Below are 25,786 nucleotides of genomic sequence, written 5' to 3' on the forward strand. Positions count from 1 at the left end.
GGACTCCAAGATGAACCCTTTCCACAGCCACCAACATGAAGATATTCCCACCGAGACACTCTGAGCAGCAAAATAATCAAAGAACTGCACTACAACCCATGGAATAAATATCCATGAGTCCATACTGATATAAATGATTCAATTAATAAATGTTGGGCCAAGCAGGCTGGAGGAAGTGGGGATCTTATCAGAATTCCAATTACTAAATTCAGGAGGAGGAAAACAAGATCTTCCCTACAGATCTTATCAGAATTCCAATTACTAAATTCAAGAGGAGGAAAACAAGATCACCGTTAGGCAAATACCACAGTACTAAATATTGCAGACAAAAAAGAAAGAAAGAAATCAGCAGATACTGAAATTAGTGGACACAAGGGTGATATACAGACTATCTGCTCAGTGTCAAAGCGGTTTCTCACAAGATAGTAAGTACGGAGGAGAAAAGAGTCACTTTTCAGTGGAGTATAGCAGATCTCACCCTAATTAAGTGATAAAAGCTATCGCCAATCATGAGACACGTTGACATCATTTGCCCGCTGAAAGGATACAATGAGGAAGGCACTTTTATGGCATTTTTGTAAAACTGTGTACCTGAATTCAATGAGAAAACAGACAACTCCAAATCGAGGGGCATTCTTCAATGTAAGTAAGCCTTTAACTCTGCAAAAATTGTCAAGGCTCTGAAGGCCCAAGAAATACCGAGGGGCTCTCCCCAGGTTGGAGAGGACAAAAGTAAACGCAATGAATGGCCATGTGTGATTCTGAACTAGGTTAAGGACCTTGGTGGGACAATAGGCAAACTCCGAATGAGGTCTATATTTGAGTTAATTGACTATGAATGCTGTTTTTGTCAAGTGTACTGTGGTTACATAAAATGTTAACATTTGGGGAAGCTGGATGAAGGTTTTAAGAGGACTCTGTACTATTTGTGAAACTTGTGAGTCTGAATTTATTTCAAAAGGAAAAGTTAAAAAAAAATAAAGTAATGGCCTCTTTCCTCCCCACAAATAAAATTTCAAAAAAAATTCAAATATTATTTCAAAATAAACCATCTATTTTTTTGCTAAATGCTGCGTGGCCCTTACCATGACATTATCTCGGGCTGCAAAACAGAATGACCCTACTTGCCGCCCTGCACACTCTGACCTCTAGAACAAATCAGATTTATCTCCCTAAAACATCTTCTTACATATCACCTTGTTTGTTTTTTAAATAAAATATCTATTTAAAAAATACAGTTTGGCCTCACTGAGTGCTCACAACGCGCCCAGCGGATGATACCCTCAATGATACCCTGCCACACTTCTGTCCGAGGTATGCTCTGCTCTAGTCAGGCAGACTGTCCAATTTTTACTATGCGAACGGTACACATTCTCACCTCTGTGCCCAAGCCCTGGCCATCACCTCTGCTCCCTGCATTTCTCTATGTTTCCACACCCTGCTCTTCCTGAGATCCACGCAAATGCTGCATGAAGCCCCCTCCAGGCCCAAGCCGCCCATGACTAATCTGTTCCCCAAACACTCTAACACTTGTCTTTCTCTGCCACTAGGATATAATGCCTCCTGCCGGCTCTCCTCAGCCAGCCTTGTAACCCCCCAGTATTTACTGGTCCCTTCTGTAAATCAAGGCCCTTCTATGGTGTGTAGCAGGGGATGACCACCCAGTGGTGACTTTTCCCCTTGTCACAGTACCTGATGTTCCAGACTTTCAGGCCAAGTGGCAAACGTGCTATTACCACCTCAAAATCCACGAAACCCATTGCCACCTCTGCCATACCACCACCGCCCTTCCTTTTTTTTGTTTTTTAAGATTTTATTTATTTATTTGACAGAGAGAGAACAAGCAAGGGGAACAGCAGAGGGAGAGGGAGAAGCAGGCTCCCCGCTGAGCAGGGAGTCCGATGCGGGACCCGATCCCAGGACCCTGAGATCATGACCTGAGCTGAAGGCAGACGCTTAACCGACTGAGCCACCCAGGCACACCCCACCCCCACTTTTTTTTTTTAAAGATTTTATTTATTTATTTGATGGGGGTGGGAGAAGGGGGAGAGAGAGAGAGACCACTACCCTTCCTTTCTCTTATTTCTCAATTCTGTTTTAAATGGTCGAGTATGCAGCAAGAGTATATACATAGTTTATTTCTATACACTGAATTATTTATGTGCTCACTTTAAAACTTAAAGATACATTTGAATACTAATTGTTTCTTTGTAGTGAGAAACACTTCCATGAAGTCACTTTGTGTGGGGTCTTCAAGAGGAAAAAAACGTTCACTTTCCTTCTATGTTACTGGCAAGTCAGAAATGTGCCAAAGAAATACACCCTGGAGCAGCCACCTTTCTTTCCTTCCTTGGCTCTGGGAATAAATTAGTCTCTTCAATGTTTCTTCTTAATTTGTATATAAAAATTTTTGAAAGCTATAAAGGTGATAATGTTGTCTTCCAGCAGAAGGAAGTTTTAGAAAACTAGATCTAGATTTTCTTTCTCAATTACTCATATAAAACATATGAACAACCTCAGAAATACAGCACCAGAAAAGACATCCTGAGGTCACCTGGCCTACTCCACAGCCTTCATCTACACTCTGAGTCAGGTGGGAATCTGGATCAGGAGTCTACAAACTACAGCGCACAGATCAAACCCAGCTGCCACCTGTTTTTCATAAAGTTTTATTGGAACACAGATGCTTCCATTTGTTTGCATATGGTCTCTGGCTATTTTCTTGCCAAAAATATTTACTATACAACACTTCACAAAAAAAGCTTACCAACCCTGATCTAGATTATCAAATTTTTTTTTTAAGATTTTATTTATTTATTTGACAGAGAGAGAGGGAACACAAGCAGGGGAGTGGGAGAGTGAGAAGCAGGCTTCCCGCGGAGCAGGGAGCCCCATGCGGGGCTCGATCCCAGGACCCTGAGATCACGACCCAAGCCGAAGGCAGTTGCTTAAGCGACTGAGCCACCCAGGTGCCCCTAGATTATCAAATTTTACAGAACAGGAGGTACTCTATAAAATCCCTAGCAGTACATTCCCGTGCTCAATTAGTTATTGATGAGAATTTCTTTCCCTCCTGAGCCACATTATCTCCCACTGCCATTGGAAGATTATTTGCTCCAAAAATGTTTAAGGCACATTTCCATCTTCACTTACATGTCACATAAAAGCAAGAAACAGGTCAAGACAATTTTTGGCTCCCAAGATTAAAACAAACAAAAAAGGAGCAATTAGTTTCACAAACTCCTCCTTCTAAATTAGGAACTTCTAACCTTTACCATAATGTAGACAAGTTTAGACTTCACAAAACTAATGCCAAGGGTCAAATATACAAAAGTACTAGTAAATGCAAGAATATCCTGTTTCAAATATCTGAATCTTGCACACAGTAGTAGTCTCTCTGCTTGGAATGACTTCCTCCTCATACATTTAAATTTTCATTGAGTTTATGTTAAAATGTATTCATATGCTCAATACTCCCCTCTTAGAGCTTCTTATGTACTTTCGAAGTATTTTAGATTCCAGATACTTATTAACATTTGGATTCCCCCTAATTCATTATAAGAATCTTAAAGGTAAGGTCTGTATTTTACTCATATATATAAATATCCATAATATCTAATATGATTCATTGCACAGTTAATCCTCACTGAATGCTTGTCAAGGAAAAACAAATCCAGCTCTGATAATACCTTCCTTAAACCCTCCCCCCTTCGGGAATTTACAGCTCCTTCCTCCATGCCCTGCACCACCTTCTTCTGGGACCCAAGCCTTGTGTGGTGGTTATGAGCAGAGCTCTGAATTTATATGGCTTAGATTCAAAGCCCATCTGTATTATGTGTCCTTGAACAAGTTATTTAAACTTCTTTCTGCCTCTCTTTCACGTCTTTAAATGGGAGAAATAAAATCTACTCATAAGGTTGTTGTAAGGCTTAAATGACTTAAAACAGTGGTTCTCAAACTTTATGCATCTGGAGGGCTTATGAAACGAGATTGCTAGGTCCCATCCCCAGAAGTTTTGGGTTCAGGAAGTCTGGGGTGCCTATGAATCTGCATTTCTAATAAGCTCCTAGAGGATGTTAATGCTGATACACTACACCTGGAGAACCACTGGCTTAAAATATGTATAGAGTTTAAAAATAAAAAATGTATTTATTTATTTGACAGAGAGTGCGCACAAGCAGGGGGAGCAGCAGAGAGAGAGGGAGAAGCAGATTCCCCACCGAGCAAGGAGCCCGACGTGGGGCTTGATCCCAGGACCCTGGGGTCATAACCTGAGCCGAAGGCAGATGCTCAACTGACTGAGCTAAGCAGGGGCCCCAAATATATGAAGAGTTTAGAACAGTGCCTGCTGTATAGTGAGTGTTAACTAGTGTTGTTGAGCACTCAGCAAACTATTATTACCATGTCCATGAATGTGGGTCTCTCCTACTACACTGTAAGCTTCTCATGGGACAGGACGGTATGTTTTTCATCCACATCCTTAGGTCAGGACAGAGTGCCTATGACAAAGCAACACGAGTAGAGCACTGACAGAATTCTCTGCCTCTCACCCAAGGATCTCCCTGGTTGGAAAAGAAAATAGGATTTGTGGGGAAGAAAATTCTCCCACTGGCAACATTCCCAGGGGTTTCACATCACACATGACTCAAGAGGGTTAGGTCCCATATCCCATACTTGGGAGTCTGCAAGAGCAAACTCATAATCAGTGAGCTTTTACAAGGCTCTTGAGACCAGATCTGCTCCCAAATGGATGCAGAGTTTCTATGGGTTCTGTCAATGATAATCACCTGCCGCTACTTCTGTTTAAGACTCTAGGTACAGTCAGGGCACCTGGGTGGCTCAGTCGGTTAAGCACCCTACTCCTGAGTTCAGCTCAGACCATGATCTCAGGGTCATGAGATGGAGCCCAGCGCCATGCCTGAGCCCGAGCCGAGCCAGGTGTGGAGTCTGCTTAAGATTTTCTCTCTCCCTCTCTGCCGTCCCTCTCCCCCCACACTACCTCATGCGCTCTCTCTCTAAACACACACACACACACACACACACACACACAAACTCTCTAGGTATAGTCAATTCTTTTTTTTTTTTAAGATATTATTTATTTATTTGACAGAGAGAGAGATAGCAAGAGCAGGAACACAAGCAGGGGGAATGGGAGAGGGAGAAGCAGGCCTCCCGCCGAGTAGGGAGCCCGATGTGGGACTCGATCCCAGGACCCCGGGATCATGACCCGAGCTGAAGGCAGACGCTCAATGACTGAGCCACCCAGGCGCCCCATAGGTATAGTCCATTCTTATACAAACAAGAATTTCATCTGGACACTGCCAAGTGGAAATCCTGTCATTCATTCGAAAGTCATACCTTTCTGGTCATTAACGACTTACCTTCTTTAGCATTCCCAAATCTTTGAGTTAATAACAGATTTTAGAATTGGAGAGAATATTTACCTAGCAGTCTACAATTTCACATATGCAGCTTACAAAGTTCAGGACACTTGCAACGCTAGGGTTAGGACACAGATCCTTTGCAATTTCACAAATAATCCTAACAGCAGCACTGTGACCCCCTGTGCAGACCTTTGGTATCAGGCAAGATCATTTTTCTAGCTCCCCGAAGTCATTGAAAGCAGCTGGGAACAACTGCTGCTTATCGTGTGTAATTCCAGTTTGAAGAATCATTCTCTTGATGGTCGTAGAACAGTGTCATCTCATCGGTCAACAGCTTACCATTTGCCACCAGGAGCAGGCCTGTGCCCTCCTTCTCTTCAGGCTCTGAATGCCCAGAGAATGTGAGCTTATTTGGCCTTCACTTATTGCACAAGCACTCAGCAAGCACTTGAGTCTTACAGGCTTGTGAAACTTTATCTTGGGTCACACGTCCTCCTTCCGCTCATGTCCTTGACTTTTTTAAAATCTGAGGTCGACTGAAGGCTCACTGTAGAGCCACGCCAGCTTCTTTCACTTGCTTCTACTTCTCCAACACCTTCTACCAATAATACTACAGAATCGAAATTCCACTCCCATCTTGAGCATCTTTCCTTTTAGTGTTTCCAGCTATGATACCCTAACTATCACTTCTCTTTTTTTTTTAATTTTTTATTTATTTATTTGAGAGAGAGAGAGAGAGAGAAACAGCATGAGAGGGGGGAGGGTCAGAGGGAGCAGCAGACTCCCTGCCGAGCAGGGAGCCCGATGTGGGACTCCATCCCGGGACTCCAGGATCATGACCTGAGCCGAAGGCAGTCGCTTAACCGACTGAGCCACCCAAGCGCCCTATCACTTCTCTTAATCTGTTAAAATCCGATTCCACGAAGCGCAGCGTTCACGACAGGGCCCCTTCTCTAAAGCAGACCGAGCCTGGGCAGGTTTGTGCCACACTCTGCTGCCACTGGGTTTATTGTCCTGACTGTAAGCACACACCTGCCCATCCCTGGACCCTGACTGACATGTCCTTCTACCTCCGCTGAATCTCCCTACCAAATTATTTCTTCTAACCTGTCTACACATCTTTTCCTTTCTCTAGTAAGTCATCGTAGAGAGTCCTTCTTCAAACTGTTTCCCTCCTCCCCCAACTTTCTACTCTGGCACAAAGGCCCACTCCAGTCCTGGCCAACATAACCAGTGATCCTTCAGCCAGGACAAGAAAGACAGACCTTACCCCGCAGGTCACCGGGGCAGTGTGTAGATGTTCTGGAACTCAAGGTGATCTTGAGTTCTCGGGGCTCCCCCTAGAAGTCCCCCTTCCACCACTGCAGACATCAGCAACGACCCGTTAGTTCTCCTGGCTCATGACGGGCCTCCCAGGAGAACCTTCTGGAATACTAATGACAGCCACCTGGCAAGTATTATCTTCCTCAGGTCTCATCTCAGCTAATCTCAGATGCTACCAATCAACAGGTATCTACACTCTTCCACCAAGTGTGGTCTGTGGCGCAGACCTGAGCACTTCTGGGAAATAGAGATCCTCAGGCTCCACACCACACCGATGCAGTCAGACAAGGCTTTACAAGATCCCCAGGTGAATCATATCACAGTAAAGATCAAAGAGGTTTCACCTATACTACCTAGATACAAAATCCTGCTTCTGCTACACATGTTTCTGAATCATAAAAAGCCCCTGAAGGTATCAACAGAGGTCCTCCTAAAAAAGGATTATATGGGCAAAACGAGTTTTGAAGATGTTGCTTATTCTATTCTCCCTCCTTAAAGATGAAAAAAATGCACTTAAGGATATTGGAGATGTTAAAAAACTCCTGCAGTAATCCCACGTTTCTCAAACATATCTGGCCAAGGAATTTAAAAAATTTATTTCTATAAACATCTGTTACCATCTCAAAGCACGTTATAGGTGCAAATGGAAAGCAGTAAATTAAAAAGCCTGCTCCAAAGAATAAGCACCTCCATTCGACAAAGCACGGCACTTACTCCTCTGGCTTATATAACAATGACTTTTAAGTACAGATATTAATGAAGTTCAACAGATGTTGCCTCCTACCTTCATGGTTGAGGAGGTCAAGCAGAGACCAGCCTTGGCACGACGCTATACAATCTAGATGAACAAGAAGGGAAAGAGGCCAAACACCAGAGCTACCAAATCCCCCCCTTAACCCAGCCTGTGATTCCCGCAAACTTTCTGGACATACCTTGCCTCTTCTCTTTACTGTTTTCACCATCTAAGAGGAAAAAGTCACATCAGATTCCAATTTACTTGTATTCTGCTATAAAAAATCCAAAAGCGGGGCGCCTGGGTGGCTCAGTCTGTTAAGCATCTGCCTTCGGCTCAGGTCATGATCCCAGGGTCCTGGGATGGAGCCCCTGCATCGGGCTCCCTGCTCAGCGGGGAGTCTGCTTCTCCCTCTCCCTCTCCCCCCACCACTTGTGCTCTCTCTTGCTCTCTGACAAATAAATAAATAACTTCTTTTAAAAAATTAAAAAAATAAAAATTAAAAAAAAGATCCAAAAGCAACTTCAAGGTTTTTGTGTTCACCCCTCCTCTTTCAGCATAATTACTGTAAGAGGTACCTTCATAAGGGGTTCCATTTTCAGAACTCCCTCAATTTTTAATCAAACTTCATCTTAAAGACCTACAACTGTACTCTTTCTGCTTTCTATCTGTATGAAATTGGGTAACAAATGTATTATCTTCGCTAACTTCATTTAGCTCAGCTAGACTCAATCACAACCCTAATTTTTTAAGAGGCCCCTTTCAAAGTATGTTAACACTCATAATCTGTTTCTAGATGAAAGATCAAAAGCTAGTAATGTGCCCTACATTCCAAAAGTAGGTGACTGAGGAATTAACCAACACTACATGTATGAATTATAGAGGGGAGACCTTTTGTCAGGGTGCTTTTACCACTCAAAAGTGTTTTACAGTCCTTGCTTATCTAGAAACACCATGCCCCCCTCTACTGCCCATGCTCCTAGTCTTCCTCCGCCCACATTCTTTCCTTCCCTTCCTACTCCAGGTACAGGATGAAATATTATGCAGCCATACAAATAGTTTAACAAACTTGTAATACACAGAAGTATTTTGGTGAAAAGTGAAAAAAAAAAAGTAAAACTGAATAAACAGTAAAGGTCAAATACACTTAAAAACCAAATAGAGGGGCACCTGGCTGGCTCAGTCGATGGAGTGTGCGACTCTTGATCTCAGGGTTGTGAGTTCAAGCCCCACGTTGGGTGTAGAGATTACTGAAAAATAAAATCTTTAAAAAAAAACAAATACAAAGGAATATGCCAACATATTTCCAATAGTAATGTAATAGATTACTATTAGTAATAGTCATGGTAGAATTTTGTTTCTATCTTTCCAAACTTCCCATTTTTCTATATTAAATATATTACTTTTATAACCAGGAAAAAAAGCTGCTGTAAAAGATAAAATCTCCACTTATACCATTATCCTCCACCTCCAACTCTATAAAGGGAAGGCCAGGTTACACAGATGAAGATGGTGACTCTTCATAAATAAATGATTAAGAACATAACTACAGTCAGAAAGAAATCCAAACTTAAGTTAGCTCTAACCAAAGTATATTCATGGGTTTGAGGAGAGTGAGATAAACTGTGGTAAAGAGCCAAAAAGATAGGATGGAGTTAAAGATTCTGCTGGAAGGATGTTTTTACCCATTTCCCCTTTCTGCTTATGGATCCCCATCTCTGCCTGCCCTAAAAAGAGAGGAGCATGGGGGAGGCGCATGGAGGTTAAGCAGAAGGAGCCCTCTGTGACAGAAGACAGTGAGAGACTACAGTGGGATCATCTCAAACAGCACAGCAAGACAAGATGGGGCAGGCCTTCCGTTTCTAAGTGCCTTGGTGGGCAAAGGGTATCAATTTCCTCTGCCCAAAGTTCCTACTCTAATTAATAACGTCAGTGTTCAGAGTATCTGTTTTGTGGACATTTGCTCAAGTTTCTAGGATCACTTTCTCTTGCCATTAACCTCTGAATACTCAGAACTAACAACATCTAAAGAAAAAAATTCAGGAAGTAAATACCCCAAAGTCAAATATCAATAATTTCTGGGTTGCCCATGTTTGAATTTGTCTGTACACAGCCTGGTTAGATATCAGCTCCCAAGGGAAGAATGTGAGACACTCAGATGAATACGTTTAATACATGATATGAAGCCACATGGTCAATGTACTTTCTAATAAAATCTAAACTCTCTCTCTGTCCCAGAGAACAGGTACTGCATTCACTGCTCTCAGATACGAAACTGCACATTGATTTTTTTAATTAATCATGATCCTCCATGTATAGGACACTGACTCCATCAGAGCCATAAGCAAGAATTTAAGTTTTCGTTCCAGCCTAGCGGCCTTCATGGTTCATCACACTCCCCCCCGAGTCCTGAGTGACCCTTCTCCAGTCACATACGAGTGTCAGTACTCGTAAATCAGGGTGCAGATAGAGACGAAGTTCTTGACCTATGGCAGGAAAATTGGATTTAAAGAGTCTTTAGGTAATTTTTCACATAGATCTTTCACTGAAGGTAAGATTAAATCACTAAGATAGTCCTTTTCAAATCAGTTCCTAAGCCTGGTTGAAAGCTATTTTAAAACTCATTGATGGGGCGCTTGGGTGGCTCAAAAGGTTAAGTGTCCGACTCTTGGTTTTGGCTCAGATCATGATCTTACTGGTCATGGGATGGAGCCCCACATCGGGTTCTGTTCAGAATCCATTGAAGACTTTCTCTCTCTCTGCCTCTGCCCTTCCCCCAGGTTCCTTCTCTCTCTAAAATAAACAAATCTTAAACACACACACACCTCTCATTGATAGAATATAAAACTTAATTATACTGAAATCTTTTCAAAAGAACACAAGATTGAAACCTTTTCATTTGTTCTAAGAGCTGTGCCCCTCTTCAGGGTATGAGTCTTGCAGAAGCAGCTTGGTATTTCTACACCATTTTGAGTTGGATATTATTTGTGTCCCTTGGAATAAAAGACCAAGACTTGTTTAAAAAATAGTTAGAAGAGCTACTGAATTGACCAAGAACTTTCAAGAAAGGAGTACATTCAGCAGTGAGCAAAGAACCATGGTTTTCCTTCTATTACAAATCTCAAAAGCCATGAATTAAAAGACACTTGTTTAGAATACTGAAATATTGTTAAAAGCATACTTATAATAAAGCTTTTCTTCCCTCTGGCATTAAACCCATATATGATTCTGGAGATTGGTTGCACAACAATGTGAATGTGCTTAACACTATCAAATACTAGAGAAAAGATAAGATGGTAAATTTTATGTGTATTTTGCCACAATTAAATATTTAAAAATTTTAAGCCATATTTGATAGACTTTGAAATTCCAAATTTACTTAAAACTAAATCTGCAACACGAAGTACATAAGCACGTAACAAAAGCCATACTATCCAGGTTGAAGGTTCTCTTCCAGGCCACTCTCACTTTGCCTCCGTATCCACGCCATGTGGAGATTTGGCCTTGCCAGATCTGTCTTAATTTCAATGATGTTTTACATGGCAACGGCTGGAAATGTAATCACAAGCAAATGAAGCTCCAGGAGTTAATTAACACAATTGTGTGCCCATGTTTTCTTCTTATGACTATATTTAAATACAGCACAAAGGTCATCATTTAAATAAAGCCTTAAACATGAAGGTAAAAATGAGGACTGTTCCACCTGTGGGGTACAGAACTTTGCTCGTTCCTAGCAAAGCACTTTCTCTCTCTACTCTCACCCACATTTCAATGCTAACAAAAGGTTTTCAAAAGGTGATCCCCATTTCTTATTCCTGACTATATTTGACATACATGGGGAAACTTATTTTGAAAGCTTTTCAACCACAAATTAATGCTATGACTCACGGCAGGCAATTCCTTTCACAGAATTCTCACTGAATGTATCTCAAGCTGGACAACAAACACTTCAACACAATCACAGTCCTATTAACCATCAGGTGATGCATTAAATCTTGAACCACCTTCTCTCTGGCTTTCTCACACCCTTCTATGCCTGAGGGAGCAACCAACCCACTACAAGGTGAGTAGACTCAACTGAAGAAGCTGTGACTTTTTTTTTTAAACCAATGCCTTTCAAACTTTTTTGACTGCCACCCACAGTAAGGAGTACATTTTATGTGATGACCTAGGTCACACAAACATATGTATATATGTAAATAATTGAAACAAAACACTTGTATTCACTCCCTTCTACTGCCCACCAAATGAGATACACTCTGAGCCTGTTATTTTATATATATTCATATGAAATGTTAACATTTCATTATGATTCTACAATTGCCAATGAAAACTTCCACTTTATTTTAGCTACCAGAATCTTCAAACTATTCACATAAATATTTAAGTACTTACATTTTTACATATTCAAAATCAGGTTGAACCAAAGACTATACACCTAGATATTATGTGCGTGTTTATGTGAAGAGAGAAAAAGAGACTAATCTACTAACCTTGGGACCCACAACAGCATATTCAACACATGAGATATATTAAGTCGTTGATTTTTTTTTTAAGTAAAGCTTCTCTACATAGACTCTACTCTGGTTTGCCAGAATAACCAACCCTTAACTTCTTACTTAAAGTAAAGGCTATTTCAACAAAAGAATGTATAGTGTAACTTTCTTTGAACCAAACTGAATAGGAAAAACAACATGTATTGCAGAAATCTTCTGTTCTTTTAAAAATTATTAATATTAATAATATCAATAGCAGTGTTAATTATTAAATATTAATATGCTTAAATATTAATGCTACATTTTTACAGGGGGGCTATAAAAACCTTCATGGAGGTAGGATGGTTTATCTTCTACAAGAGTTTCCATTTTGGCTGTTTCTTCTTTAACAAAATAACAGGAGGAAAGACTAAAGCAGATATTAATAATGATTATGAAAACATGGTATCAAAAAAAAAAGACAAAGTGGCAGAAAAAATTTACTATACTAACCCTAAGGATAGTAAAGTAAAACTAAAGTCCCAACTGTACAGACTATGATCTTTATGTCTTCTGCTGTGAATAACGTTCCAGAATTGACGTTTCTGAGGGAACCACAACTGAAACAAAGCCCTTGAACAAAGGTTGGCAATTTGTGATAAGGGAAAAGCTAGTTTGAGCAAAGAACAGGTTGTAGGCATGGAAGGGAAGTCTGCAGCCTAGAGAGCAACCTAGCATTATGTTTAGCAGCTAAATGCCAATATATATACATGTATACACACCAATTCAATTAGAAATACTTATCAGGCATTAATATATACTTATTATTTATCAGTCACTGTTTTAAGCACCTTTTGCAAACCTTAACGCATTTATTCCCCATAACTGTCCTTGGGGGGACACAGAATGATTAGGTAACTTGCCTGCGGCCATTCAGTTGGTGAGTGGCAGAGAAACCCAGGCTGGTTGGTTTCAGTGCTTTTCATCCCTAAGTTCAGTGGCTTCTTCTCTGTAAATGTCCTGGGTTCCTGCCCCTTTTGAAACCTACCCCTCCAGTCTTCTAATAATTCTGCAGGCTGACCTGCACTCCAACATCCTTCTAGTAATTTCAGATTTGGTTTCTCTTGTTTGCAATCAAGACCCTTGACTGACTCAGTCCCAAATCCAATTATAGAGACAAGCTTATGTGAACACAAAAGCCTCCACTGTACTCTGGCCCAATAACAAGTCAATTACCTGAGGAACAGGGAAGGGGGAGGCATATTTGTCATGTAAATGAGCCAAATCCTCATCTTACAGGGTGGGAAACAACAGCCATGGTGAAATTTATGAAAGGAAGAAACAGTGGTGTTTGTTACCATCACCTTCAAGCAGGAGGAGGTGGATTTCATGTGAACAGCTACAGAACTTCACAATTTTCTACCTGAGCCTACTGTGAAAAGCAGCTCTGAGTATCTTCTGGCCACAGTTCCCTGGACTTCACACAGAAACTTAAGAACTGGAAAAAGTCAGGAGTGGTTAAAGGAAATAAACACTCCCCTCTATATCCAGTCAGTTGCCTCTCTTCCCACATAGGCTATCATCTTCTACCTTACCTTCCCCTACTTAACCCAAGGTTGGCTGTGAAGGCAGCTGGTACGAAGCTTATCTGGCTTTGAAGGTGGAGCCCTGGCACTGAGCAGATGCAGCCTAAGGACAAGGTATAGGGAGGGAAGGACGGAAGGGGGTGGGGAGGCTTCCCTTCCACCTGCTTGGAGGCCACAAGGCAGCCCCAACTCTGACAGGACCATCAGAATGGGAGCAGACTGCCATAATTTAGTTCTCCTTACCGGAACGAAAAAATTGAAACTTCAAAAAATGTACTAAAGATAAATACCACCCTTAGTCCTTTAAAAAGCATCCCCTTTCTTCTTCCTTCACATAAGGTGACTTACACGCACAGAGACAATTTTTCATTCAAGCACACCAGCTTGCACGCACTCGCGCTCTCTCTCCCCCTCATCATTTCTGAAATAACAGTCTTGGGAATCTAAGACAGAATACAGATAATCTTGGGTCATAGTTTGGACAGAGTTATATTCCTCTCAAAATCAGAAATTTATTTTGAATTCTTGCTGATTTTTAGCTGAAAAACAGAATGGACATCACTAAATCCCAGCATCCTGTCCTCTCCAAACTCTGACTTCTCATCCCCAAGGCCTCCACCATGTCAGACCCTGGCCTCTGTCACTGGACTATAGCCCCCTGATTCCCCTGCCTTCAACCTCTCCTTTCTCCATTCTGCACACCACCCACCTACACTGATCTTTCTAATGTTTTTGTCAACTGATGGTGACTGCCACCTGACATCTGTTAGATCATGTCTACATATAGTCTCAACTTTATTCTGTCCCCCAAACCCACATATGTATCTCATGAAGTAGTTTCCAAATGTCATCATGAGGCACAAAAAGAATAAGGACAATGTGGCTAGTCTTCTATAAAGCTGTATTTATTTACTCATGAAGAGCAGTCCTTTAGTAGGGGGTTGTGCGATTTTTTTTGCTTTTGTGTTAAAATGTCTTTCTCTTATGAAATATAAGACCTACTGAATTTTTTGCACCCTTACTTGGCAAAATGAAGTCCAAAGTCACAAGTTAGTTCTCACTTTTTATTTTTTATCTTATTTTATTTTTTAGAGGTGAATCTTTGTGACTTTTTACTTATTTTTAATTTTTTAATTTGAGTATAGTTGACACACCATGTTACATTAGTTTTTTTTTTTTTATTTTTTTTTTTGAGAGAGAGAGAATGAGAGACAGAGAGCATGAGAGGGAGGAGGGTCAGAGGGAGAAGCAGACTCCTTGCCGAGCAGGGAGCCCGATGCAGGACTCAATCCCGGGACTCCAGGATCATGACCTGAGCCGAAGGCAGTCGCTTAACCAACTGAGCCACCCAGGCGCCCTACATTAGTTTCAAGGTACAACATAGTGATTCAATTTCTCTGTATGTTATGCTATGCTCACTGTTCTTATTTAAAAAAAAAAAAGATTTTTACTAGGGCATTAAACACAAAGTCTGGTAACCTCTACAGTACACAGGTTTTCCATGGACATTTTCCATTGCTGATAACAAGGTTAATACAAAGCCAAACTCAAAGTTACCTATCATCTTTCCTCAGTTTACGAGTCCAACCCTTTAACCCTGAACGTGGTTCCAGCCAGGCCCATCCCTCAATGTCCCTATTACACGACATGTTCCTTTCTGCCCTGACCTATTCTTAGGTCTTCCTTACCTATTATTCTTACCAACTAGTTAGTCCTCAAATCCTACCTCTACCCAGTAGTTTCCTTATATCTTACTAATCAAGCTCAATCTCCTTTCTCCTCATAGTATATATCCTCTAAACCAATTATTCTAAAATGAGCTGTCATGACACCCTTTGCTTAGGTGCTATATGCCACAAGAACTTTATTATTCGTAAGACAAGTACTGGGGTTTGTGAATAATTTTTTTTTAATCAAAGCAGATTGATATTCTAAAACATTTTTTCCCAGTATACTTTCCTAAGTGGGCAAACCAGAGGTGAAGAAGAACTTCATGTATAGCTTGGTGGAATTCTTACGAGAAAATCAATCCACTAGTTGTTGATCAAGAATTCAATATACCCCTGGAATGGTCAAGCATGTGAGCACCACCACCGTACTTCATGTGTCTCATGACAGAGGAAAAATCTGAGAGCCACTGGACTAAACCAAGAAACATTGTGGGAGAGGTATTTGATCAAAGTTCATGACACGAAGAGACAAATCTTCAGTCCTGGCCTGTCACACTTAAAAACAGTAAGCTTCTAGAATTCAGGAATCCTATTTAATATCTACATGCATTAGTCACTCCAATACTTGTTACGTTTAATTAAATATTACATACAGGCAGAACCAAACAAGTTTCTCCACCAGACTATGAGCTCCTTAAATGATCCTCACTCTTGCTCCCCTAGGGAATGGTAGCTGGCACATTATAATACTGAATTAAAAAGTGGTCATGGTTTATAGGAGCAAATACATGTAAATATACAACTTTGTGTACAGTTTAGAGGAACTCTAATGGAACCCCCACCCATGTGCTCAATAAGTATTACTGAGAATCTATTATGCTCTAAGCAGTGGTTTAACTGGTTGAAAATAAAACTATGTGTGAAACAGACAATAATCCTTTTCCTTGGGTAGCTTACATACTAGTGGTGAAAGACTGATCATAGGTAAAACAAATAAGCAAATTATCAACTATTTACGTTAGAAGGTGGAATAGGAATAGGATATGGGAAGGAGATAGATGTTACAGTCCTAAACAGAGTGGCCAAGGGGCTTCATCAAAAGAATGGTCTTTGAGCAAGGACTCAAAGCAAGTGAATGGTTATCTGAAGAAAAACGGGTTCAGACCTGCAAAGGCCTTGATGTAGGAGCATGCCCAAGTGTGATGAAGCACCCGCTGGAAGGCCAGTGGGGCCCAAAGCAGTGAAGGAGAATAAGAATATGGCTTTATTAGATTTCAGGATGAGACTCTTCTCTTGTTTATAAAACAAATTCCTTGCACCGTTACCACACCACTCACATTTATATCTAATGTAAAATATGTCAGAATCTGTGGGCAAATCAAAGTACTGTATATGCAACCTTCATTGCCTAATAACTAACCCTGATTGTTATTTTACGCTTGCCTTTATTCCTTTCATACTGTAATAGCGAGTTTAATTTTTAAGATCAAAGAACTGTCAGTGGCATAATTGCTCAGTAAAAGTAGTTTTTGTTAAGTCTTCATTAAAAGATACCTTTGTGTTGCATTTCATATGAACTAGCAGATCTGTTCTATTGCTGACAGCTTTCATTTCTTTTTTGAGGTCTTAGAGAAGAGAAAGCCTATTTCCTAGAGCTGTATCCCACATTATTAGTTTGGATGTTATACAGCACAAAAATAAAATCAGATACCACCCTTACCAAGGTAATATAGATCTGAAGCTGGCAAACAACAAGCCCCAGCCCTATGTCACCTCTACTCTTAAGTTTTCCTCTCATCTCCAGGCTCAGGGAGGTTCTGTAAAACTAGATTTAATACTATTAACATGTTTATCTCCCTTGTTGGCCTTAAGACTGGGATTGTGGCTTTATTCATTTCTGTATTCTGAGCTTCTGATGCTTAAGGTAGATGTTACTAATATTGGTTCTTCTCTTCTTCATCAAAGCTCCTAGAAAGAGGATACTTTCCCAGTGCTTTGAAATTAGTGAGGTAATAGGATTTGCTCTGGCCAATGAGATATGAGCAAAAGTCACCTCAGGCAGAAGCACTGAAATGCCGATGTGAAATTCCCCATTCTTTCTTCACAGGTTGTAGTCACTGTGGAGGGTGATGACACAGAAAGGTCCTAAGATGGAAGCGGAGCCACCATACAGAGGACAGCTACCCTGGAGAGTGCCCAGACTCACAAAAGGGTCTTTTTTGTAAGCAATAAATAAACTTTGTTGTGTTACGCCAGACAGATTTTTGTGTATTTTTGTTACTGCAGCAAAACCTAGACTATCCTGACTGACGAGTCAGATAGTTCTGTATAACACAGATTTTTAGAAGGAAGGAAAGATACCAGGAAATGCCAAAGTGGGGATGACTGCACTGGGCGGCAGTCTGGGATGGGAAGGGCAGGTGCTATGTTACAAGAGGCTGCCTGCAGTGAGAGAATAATGAACAAAATCATTAATCCACTATACTTGGTCTTCTGTTTAGCCTTGTACTCCCAAAGCTAATTGCTTACATAGAAGCTTCTACGTTTATGACAGTCATTAAGAAATGAAATGGACTGGGGCGCCTGGGTGGCTCAGTCATTGAGCGTCTGCCTTCGGCTCAGGTCATGGTCCCAGGGTCCTGGGATCTAGCCCCGCATCGGCTCCCTGCTCAGTGGGAGGCCTGCTTCTCCCTCTCCCTCTCCCCCTGCTTGTGTTCCCTCTCTCACTGTGTCTCTCTTTGTCAAATAAATAAATAAAATCTTAAAAAAAAAAAAAAAGAAATGAAATGGATTTTGAATTTCACAGTCCTACTTCTTCCGAGAGCAGTGCCTTCTTGTATATACATCTTTTGACCAAAACAGAAGTCCCTATTTAAAGGATGTAGTTTTGAAAATGTAATGCTAATCAGCAATCAATACAATTATAAATTCTCCATCCTGCAATGCAGACCAGTTAGATAGTGGTTACCCTTGCAAAAGTTCCTCTTCTTTTGGGGTGGGAGGTTGGGGGAAGGGGAGAGGGAGTAAAGGCGGGAGGAGGAGAGAATGATATAAATGCTGTCAATCACCTAAAAAAAATTGAAGGGAGGTTGGATGAGGACTTGCCCCGAGGGTCTAAACATAATTCTCTTTAACATGCAAAAATGGGCTGAATCACCCCAACTCCTAAGAAGAGCATCTGGCATCCTCTTCCATATGAAACAGCCCTCAGAGGGGGCCAGGTAACCAGTAAAGGATGAAGAAATAGGAGGGCTGTTCAGTGAAGCAAGGAAAGCAAATAGGCCAAGCTAGTTCACAGAAGACGTTCTGGGCAGACAGCCCACCCACAAAGCCTTAAGGGGAACAAAGGTTGGGAGGGGAGGAGGAGAAGAAAACAGGGATGATACAGCCAAAGGAAACCAGACCCAAAGGAAGATGGATAGCTCATTCCAAGGGAAGTGAGTAAGGAGATGGTCTTTAAAAACCCAGGAGAAAGGCTCACCAGAGATTTCTTGGGGCCAACCCAGAGAAGGAGATACTAAAAAAAGTTAGAGCTCCTTCCCCAGTGAGGGGGATTGGAAGGACTTGTGCTCTAGACTAGAGATGGAAACAAGCAAGCGTTGGAGACTAGAAAGCCTGCCTCACTGGGGTGCAGCCAGCCCACTCCTCCACACTGAGCTCCTCTCTGCTGTCGGAAAAGGATCTGGACTCCCTCACCAGGGTCATTTGCACTGGAATCCCTCTTACTCCCTCTGGTCAGTTTCCACTAGCAGGTGCTCACACACCACCACTTCTGGGCAGTCCTCATCTTCGGCTCCATCCCCTTCCTGGCAGAGCAGGGCTCCTCTCTGTGCCCAGCCACCAAGCCTCAGTGGATGACTGACCAGAAAGGAGGGGAAATGGAGGAAACACGAAGGGCTCGTATGCCTTCAATCTGTGCCACACTGGGTAACATGAGGGGATTCATTATGATTTGCCTCAATTATATGAGGTCACAGCCCCAATTCCGTCACACATCCATGTTTTCCAAGACGTAAATATATGAAAACCCAGAAAAAGGGACAAAAATTCTAGAGTTAATTTTCCCTCATAGAGAAATTTATTTCTTCCTAAAAAATTTCAAATCGAGACAATAACAATAAAAAATTTGAAATCGAGAGCCTGTTTTGTCTTTAAGTGTTTCACTGATTAACACACAATATTTAGATGTTGGTAGCATTCCACCTGTACTACCCAAAAACGATCTATAAAGGGTGTGAAATAGTTTTACCCTGAGCATAACATTTCAATATAAAAGAATGGATAAACACACAGAATTGGTATGAGTTTGTGTTGTTGCCTTGCTTCATGGTGAGGTTACTGAAGAAGATGACTTGGCTGAGCACCAAAACCATGAAAAATGGTTTTTATCTTATTGACACGCCCACCACTGGAACTCCTGGGCAAAGGAACTGAAGGTGTAATTATCCTATTCAACTGTTTGTTACTTTGTGAATGCAGTGTTCCCAGGCATTTCAGAACATGTTCAATATACTGCAACAAAATTAACCAAGATCAAAGTACCACATAAAGGTCTTATAGCTCCTATGTATAGACTAGCAATGCTAAGGGTGTCTGAGAAAAAGGCAGGGGCAGGGGAAAAAGAACAAACAACCAAAAAACAAAACTAAGGCAATCATAGAGAAGGGATGTAAATTCTTCATGTAAAAGCTTCTCTGATTCTGAACCCCAGCCATCCAAGTGCATGCACAGGAATGAGGCAGGACGGGCACTCTGTCATATTCTAGCACAAGTTCTAGCTTCCTACCGGGGACCTCACAGGACCTTCCGGTGAGCCCAGATCACCTTAGAGGCCAGGCCCCTTCCCTGCATTCCTCACCCCTCATCTTCTACTTAAACTTCAGGGGCTAGAGGCTGGATTCCTCGCCTCAATCACTGCCAATGTCCCCAAGACTATCCCTTCTACTGTCACTCTTCCCAACGCTGCTCTTCCTTGGGCCCCTACATCAGGCAAGGGTCCTCTCAGCAAAGAGCCTATCAAAGATGTGCAGGCAAGGTTCAGAGACCCCACAGGAGATGTTGCAGCACACAGGGGCCAGAAACAACAAGGCTTTAAAAGCCACAAGTGGGAGGTACTAGGAAAAGACACAGTTTCCCTGGAGGCTGGAGAGCACGCAAGCGATTGAGGAGTGACTGCCCAGTGGTAGCTAGTTCTAGATGGTCACCATCATCACCACTGAAGAGAAGGAGCACAAGGGACAGATACTGCTGACTTCTCTCTCCTGGCCTTCCATTGGCTGAATCCAAACCAAAGTCCCCAGTGATGAACACCCAGAGGCAGCCTCCAAGGTTCCCAGCAGAACAAAAAAGGGTAGAGAATACATGGGATGGACAAACAGGAGAATCAGCACAGATGCCATAAACTCTTTATGTTTCAAATGTTTATCACTTCCTTTTTAACTACCAGTCAGTCTGTAGAAACCAATAAGGGGTAGTTTCCAATATTATTAATTGAATAAAATTCTCACAGTCATGGTCCTCCATCTTGATTTGGTTTTCCATCATGGAAGTGGCAAACAGAAAACCAGGTAGAGTCCTGGCCTCAGTAATTTTCTGATTATGAAGGTCACCAAACTCTTGCAGCCCTTTAGACCAGTGCTTCTAAGTGTGGCCCATGGACCAGCAGCATCACCTGGAACTTGACATAAATGCACATTCTTGGGCCCCACCCATGCTAGAGACGTTGATTCAAAGTCTCCAAGTGTGGGGGCCCTGGAATCTGTGTTTTCCCAAGCCCTCCAGGGATTCTCAAGAATGCTAAAATTTGAGAGGTCTTCTTTTAGCTTTAGAGAGCTAAAGACAGGGACTTTAGGGAGTCCACAGATAACCTTACAGAGACCCTTGGACTAACCAGGAGTCCAAGCTACAGAGCCCTTCACTCTTTTAACTTCCTCACTATGATCTTCAGTAAGACAGCAATGTTTGAGCCTCAGTTTTCTTAGTCAGTTGCTATCAGTACAACCAGTAAGAGCTCTTTCAGCTTTTCAAAGGGATTGACCTTGGACTCCCTCAGATCTGTTATTTCAGACAATGATGTTGATGATGATGATGGCAATGACAACAGTGGCAGCCCACACTAGGTTTTCTCTGCATAACTACCTCTGTCTTAACAGCCGTCACATATTAATTTACTTAGTCTCACCATCCTATCTTTGCTTCACAGATGCTGAGGTTGTGGCATATAAAAAAACTCAGTAACTTGCCTTTGAATCCATACAAGAAAGGAATGCTTTATTCCAAATTATGAAAACAGGAAAATAAGAATGTATGTGAAAGCATTTTGTAAATGTAAATCATTATATAAAAGACAGCAGAGTGAACAGCCAACTACTAATGAACTGAATTTGCTGGGTTTTTTTAAGCTCAAAATTCATGAGATATTCAAGGTAGATTAGACTATGACTAGATTGCTTTTTTTTTTTTTTTTTTAAGGAGCTATGTGCCAAGAAGAATAGGAAATGTGAATGCTTCAATGGGTGCTATTTGAAGATTTGTGATAAATTTAAAATAGTAGAGGAAAACAAATATTGATGCTAATTTGAGGCAGAGAAACAGCTTTCAGTGATGACAAGAAATAGCAACAAACCTCTTATCTGAAAAAAGATAAAACTTCCTGGTAAGATCTCCCCGGACACAAAGGGTTGGCTGTCATAAGTTCTCTTCTGATACCTCTCAGAGAATTCTGTTTATGGCCAAACAATTTAATCTTCTAGAAATAGATTTATAGATATGTTCTTTTTACTCTTTTCATGACAGATTCTTGATTTAATCAGATTCTTCCTGCATCTTCAAATACTCTTTCTACTAATGCATTATCTTCCCCCTCCCCAACTCAAGAGATATGGTGAATATTAATGATCCATCTTTCCATCTGTCTAAGGTAGGTCCCAAAGTGTTCTGGGGTTCAACTGGCATCTCAGTGGAGAAAGACCACTTCTCTGACCTTGGTCAGACAAGGAACAAGAAATGAAAACTGGTCCCCTATCCATATACTACGGATTCTCATGATAGAGCAATGGTATTCCACTTTAGGGACAGAAACTCAGAAAGGTTATTTAACTTATTCCAGGTCATACAGCTATTAAGTGACAAACATATAGAACACTGTTTACTATGTCACAATCAAGTTCTATTTTAAGAGATGGAAATAGGCATAATACTTGCCCTAGTTTCTAAAAGGTATCATCACACATCTTCCCTCCTTTTTTTTTTTCTACCAAAGGTTTCATACCTATATATAAATTCGCACAAAATGATGGAGTGAACCATTTGTAGTGTTTGTTCATTATAGTCAACATTTAGAGTGTTAGACCAAACAGAAGTGATAAGCTGTTCACTTCCCGCAACAGTAACAGGAGAGAGTAAAACAAATTTACAGTCAGCACCAAAGGTGTAAGCGTTGGGCAATCACAAGTATTTGCATGTACACCTCAGAACAGCTGCAGGTAAATGATTTGACAAGGTCAAATTCAACTGAATAACAAAACCACCAATGGGACTGGAGTTTAAGTTGCTAGACCAGTTAGAAAAAAAATACAGGAAGACAACCAGCTAGACTGCAGAAGCCCTGGTTTTCAGAACTCTTTAACTTTAGTAAAGCTTTTTTCCAGGACAAATAGTGCAAAATGAAAAGCATTTTTATAAGGGAGAAGCCAATGCCTCATGAACAAAGCAGACAAAATTTTAAAAGTTTAACTGAGTCACAGGAGGTAAGATCTGCCAACTCACCACACAAAGTGGTGACTCAAAGACAAGTCTAAATCTATTATCATTTCAGTATATTCATAGTTCTTAGTTAAAAAAAATAAATTTATATAAGAAGTTTAACTTAAATTTTACTTTAAAAAACCTGTGAAACCAATAAATTATATAACAAATTGTATAATAATAAATTATGTAGTTATATAATATACATTATATACAATAAATTATAAATTAAAGTGTAAATATTTAAATTTTAAATTAAATTTAAATATGTTAAAAATAAATGATAAATTATATATAATCACACATAATATAAATTCATATTTATATTATATTGTATATAAGAAGTTATATAAAAGCACAGAAATATAAAATATATAATTTCACTTAAAAGAATTTCAGTTTCTTCAGTCTTCAACATTACTCTGAGACTATTCATGCTTTTTGTAGGTAAATATTAAATTTATTCTCCCCTGACATTTAAATTATTACCCAAGCAATATCAGTGTTCATATAAATTGTTAATATAATCTTAACCCACATTTTTCACACTTCATAAATAGACACGGTTGTGTTTATATGCACCTTTTAAAGCTGTGATTTAGTTCGATATTTCTAAAACTAAACTATGCAGCTACACTTAAAAACTAAAACATGACTTACTATAGTTCTTTTATTCTAAGATACCAAAATTTTAAGACATACCATCAATTTAATAATAGCTTCACAGGGGGAAAAAGTATCCCATTAAATGCTCACGTGAATTCTAATATACATCCCTATTTCAAAAGCGTTGAAATAAAAAAGAGAGACTGTAATTAAAGAAATACGTTAGTTATTTTATTTAGAGAGGGAATACAGCAGAATAGGTAGACCTCATAATATGGAGTCTGTTTTCCTGGGTTGGATTCCTGGCTTCTCTACTTACTGGGTGACCTCAGGCATCTTCCTTAGCCTCTCTGTACCTCATTTTGGGAGATACTAAAATCTGCACCTCTGTACCTCTCTGTTCCCCTCTTTGGGGAAAAAAGAAGACAAGGAGGGTAACTGCCACACGAGGTTGTTAGGAGTACTCCAAACAATCCCAACACCTCAAGTGTGATATGAGGGTTTGTTAAACAGTAACAGTTATCACCACCACCACCATCACCACCAGGGTCCACTGAAGCATTTGCTACATTCAGAGGCGAATAATTTCTAATTCAACACACTGATAAAATACGTTAATTCAAGGAAATATTTACTGACAACTGAGTGAGTGCTTAATACTATGCTAAATGTTTAGAAGTAAAGATAAAAAGTAAAATAATTATAAAACCATGGTGGTACTCTCTAGAAGACAGAGTATGGAAAGGCTTTTAGAGGGTCTGTGGTGACCAGGGATCAAGATACCGACAAGCCCTCTGAAAAGAGATGCAAAAAGTACATCTACACGTGCATTTTTCTGGGGTGCTATCTTTTGATTCTTAAAAAGGCCTGGGATAAAAATAAATAAATAAAAGTTATGAGCCTTTTGCCTCAGGTAGTAATACCACATTAAAAGGCAAACATACCAAAGTTTCATTTTATTAATATATTTGTATATTCTCTATGCTTTTATTCAATTGTAAATGGATTCAGTTACTTTGACAAGTATGCACACTTCTTACTTCCTGAAGTTTCTTAAACAGCAAACAAGTTGCCATCAGGAACCCAAATCCTGGGTTACAAGAAACTCTTCCTTTTCTTCTTCATCTTCTAGACATGCCAGGAAAGGAACCTGCTTGCTTTATAAATTTCCGAGAGCATTTGTACTGGGGAACTAGTCAGCTTCCAACCCTCCTGGGAAAACAATGGCTTCCGGGATGAGTCATGCCAAGCCTTCTTTCTTGTACAATGGCTGGAAGATGAGGGACAGCTGCTGCCCAAGCCATTGTCAACCCTGTGAGTAATTAAAGACTGATCCTGGAAGCCATTACTGGAGACACCGGAAAGAAAATGAGCTATGTTTTACACTACCTTGAAATGTCTTGTGCATCCACTCTTTCAGTATACCACAGGCTATAATTATGTCAAAGTCTTCGACAACACGGTATCTAGCAAAGGCCATAGTCTTTGGAATCAGACAGTCCTGGGCTCCATTCTGCCTCTCCTACTTTCTAGCTGGGTGACCGTGGGAAACCTACTTAACCTCTCTAGACTGTAGTTTCCTCAGAGGTGAAAATACGTCCTGTCTTTGGGGGACTATTGACATCCTAACCTGACAAAGACATGCCAGTATCCACAGGGGTGTCTGTAGCCCATCCCTTTTTCACATCCATTTATGAATTATTTATCACAATAATAATTGACCACAAAAAATTAAGTCATTGATTTTAACTACTTTGCCTTCACATGAAATTTTCTAACTTCTCACGAACTAGTTCTAGATCACATAGCATTGTTGGGATTATCGGTATTCCTAACAAAGGTTGTTATGCAACATTGAGAGGAAAAAAAAAAATCACAAGTACTCAAAGTCATCACCAGTGACTTATCTCCCACCTTTCCATCTATTTTCAGCTACACAAGTTACCGATTACTGCCAAGTCAATTTAAGAAACAGGGCAAATGTGAAACAGAATATTTTGTTATGGTACCAGTATTTAGCTAACACCTAAGGTATTCACTATATGTTAGGATACTATGTTTTTTTAAAAACATGAAATCTGACATTGCATACAAAAGCAAAATTTTTTTGTTACTAGATTCCTATAAATATGTCTATAAATGTCATTTTGCCCAGAATAAGCATCTAGCTGGGGAAGGAAAAATTTAAGCTCCAATGTACCCCAAACTTTCCATACATTGTCTCTCTTCTCAGAAAAGCTTGACCCATGATGTATGTCATTCT

General features: G+C 40.4%; 1 protein-coding gene across 1 annotated transcript in view; it reads right to left on the bottom strand.

The window, feature by feature from the left end:
• RAPGEF5 (Rap guanine nucleotide exchange factor 5) overlaps positions 1 to 25,786 on the bottom strand; it is a 225,725-nt gene that overhangs the window by 193,669 nt on the left and 6,270 nt on the right. Inside the window, exons 2-4 of the mRNA XM_044920237.1 lie at positions 7,640 to 7,669; positions 7,492 to 7,545; positions 5,382 to 5,401 (exon numbers count right to left, since the gene is read on the bottom strand). Coding sequence (XP_044776172.1) covers positions 5,382 to 5,401; positions 7,492 to 7,545; positions 7,640 to 7,669 — 104 coding nt within the window. The remainder of the gene's footprint in view (positions 1 to 5,381; positions 5,402 to 7,491; positions 7,546 to 7,639; positions 7,670 to 25,786) is intronic.

The sequence above is a fragment of the Neomonachus schauinslandi genome, chromosome 12 (assembly GCF_002201575.2).
Source record: "Neomonachus schauinslandi chromosome 12, ASM220157v2, whole genome shotgun sequence".
Lineage (NCBI taxonomy): Eukaryota > Metazoa > Chordata > Mammalia > Carnivora > Phocidae > Neomonachus > Neomonachus schauinslandi.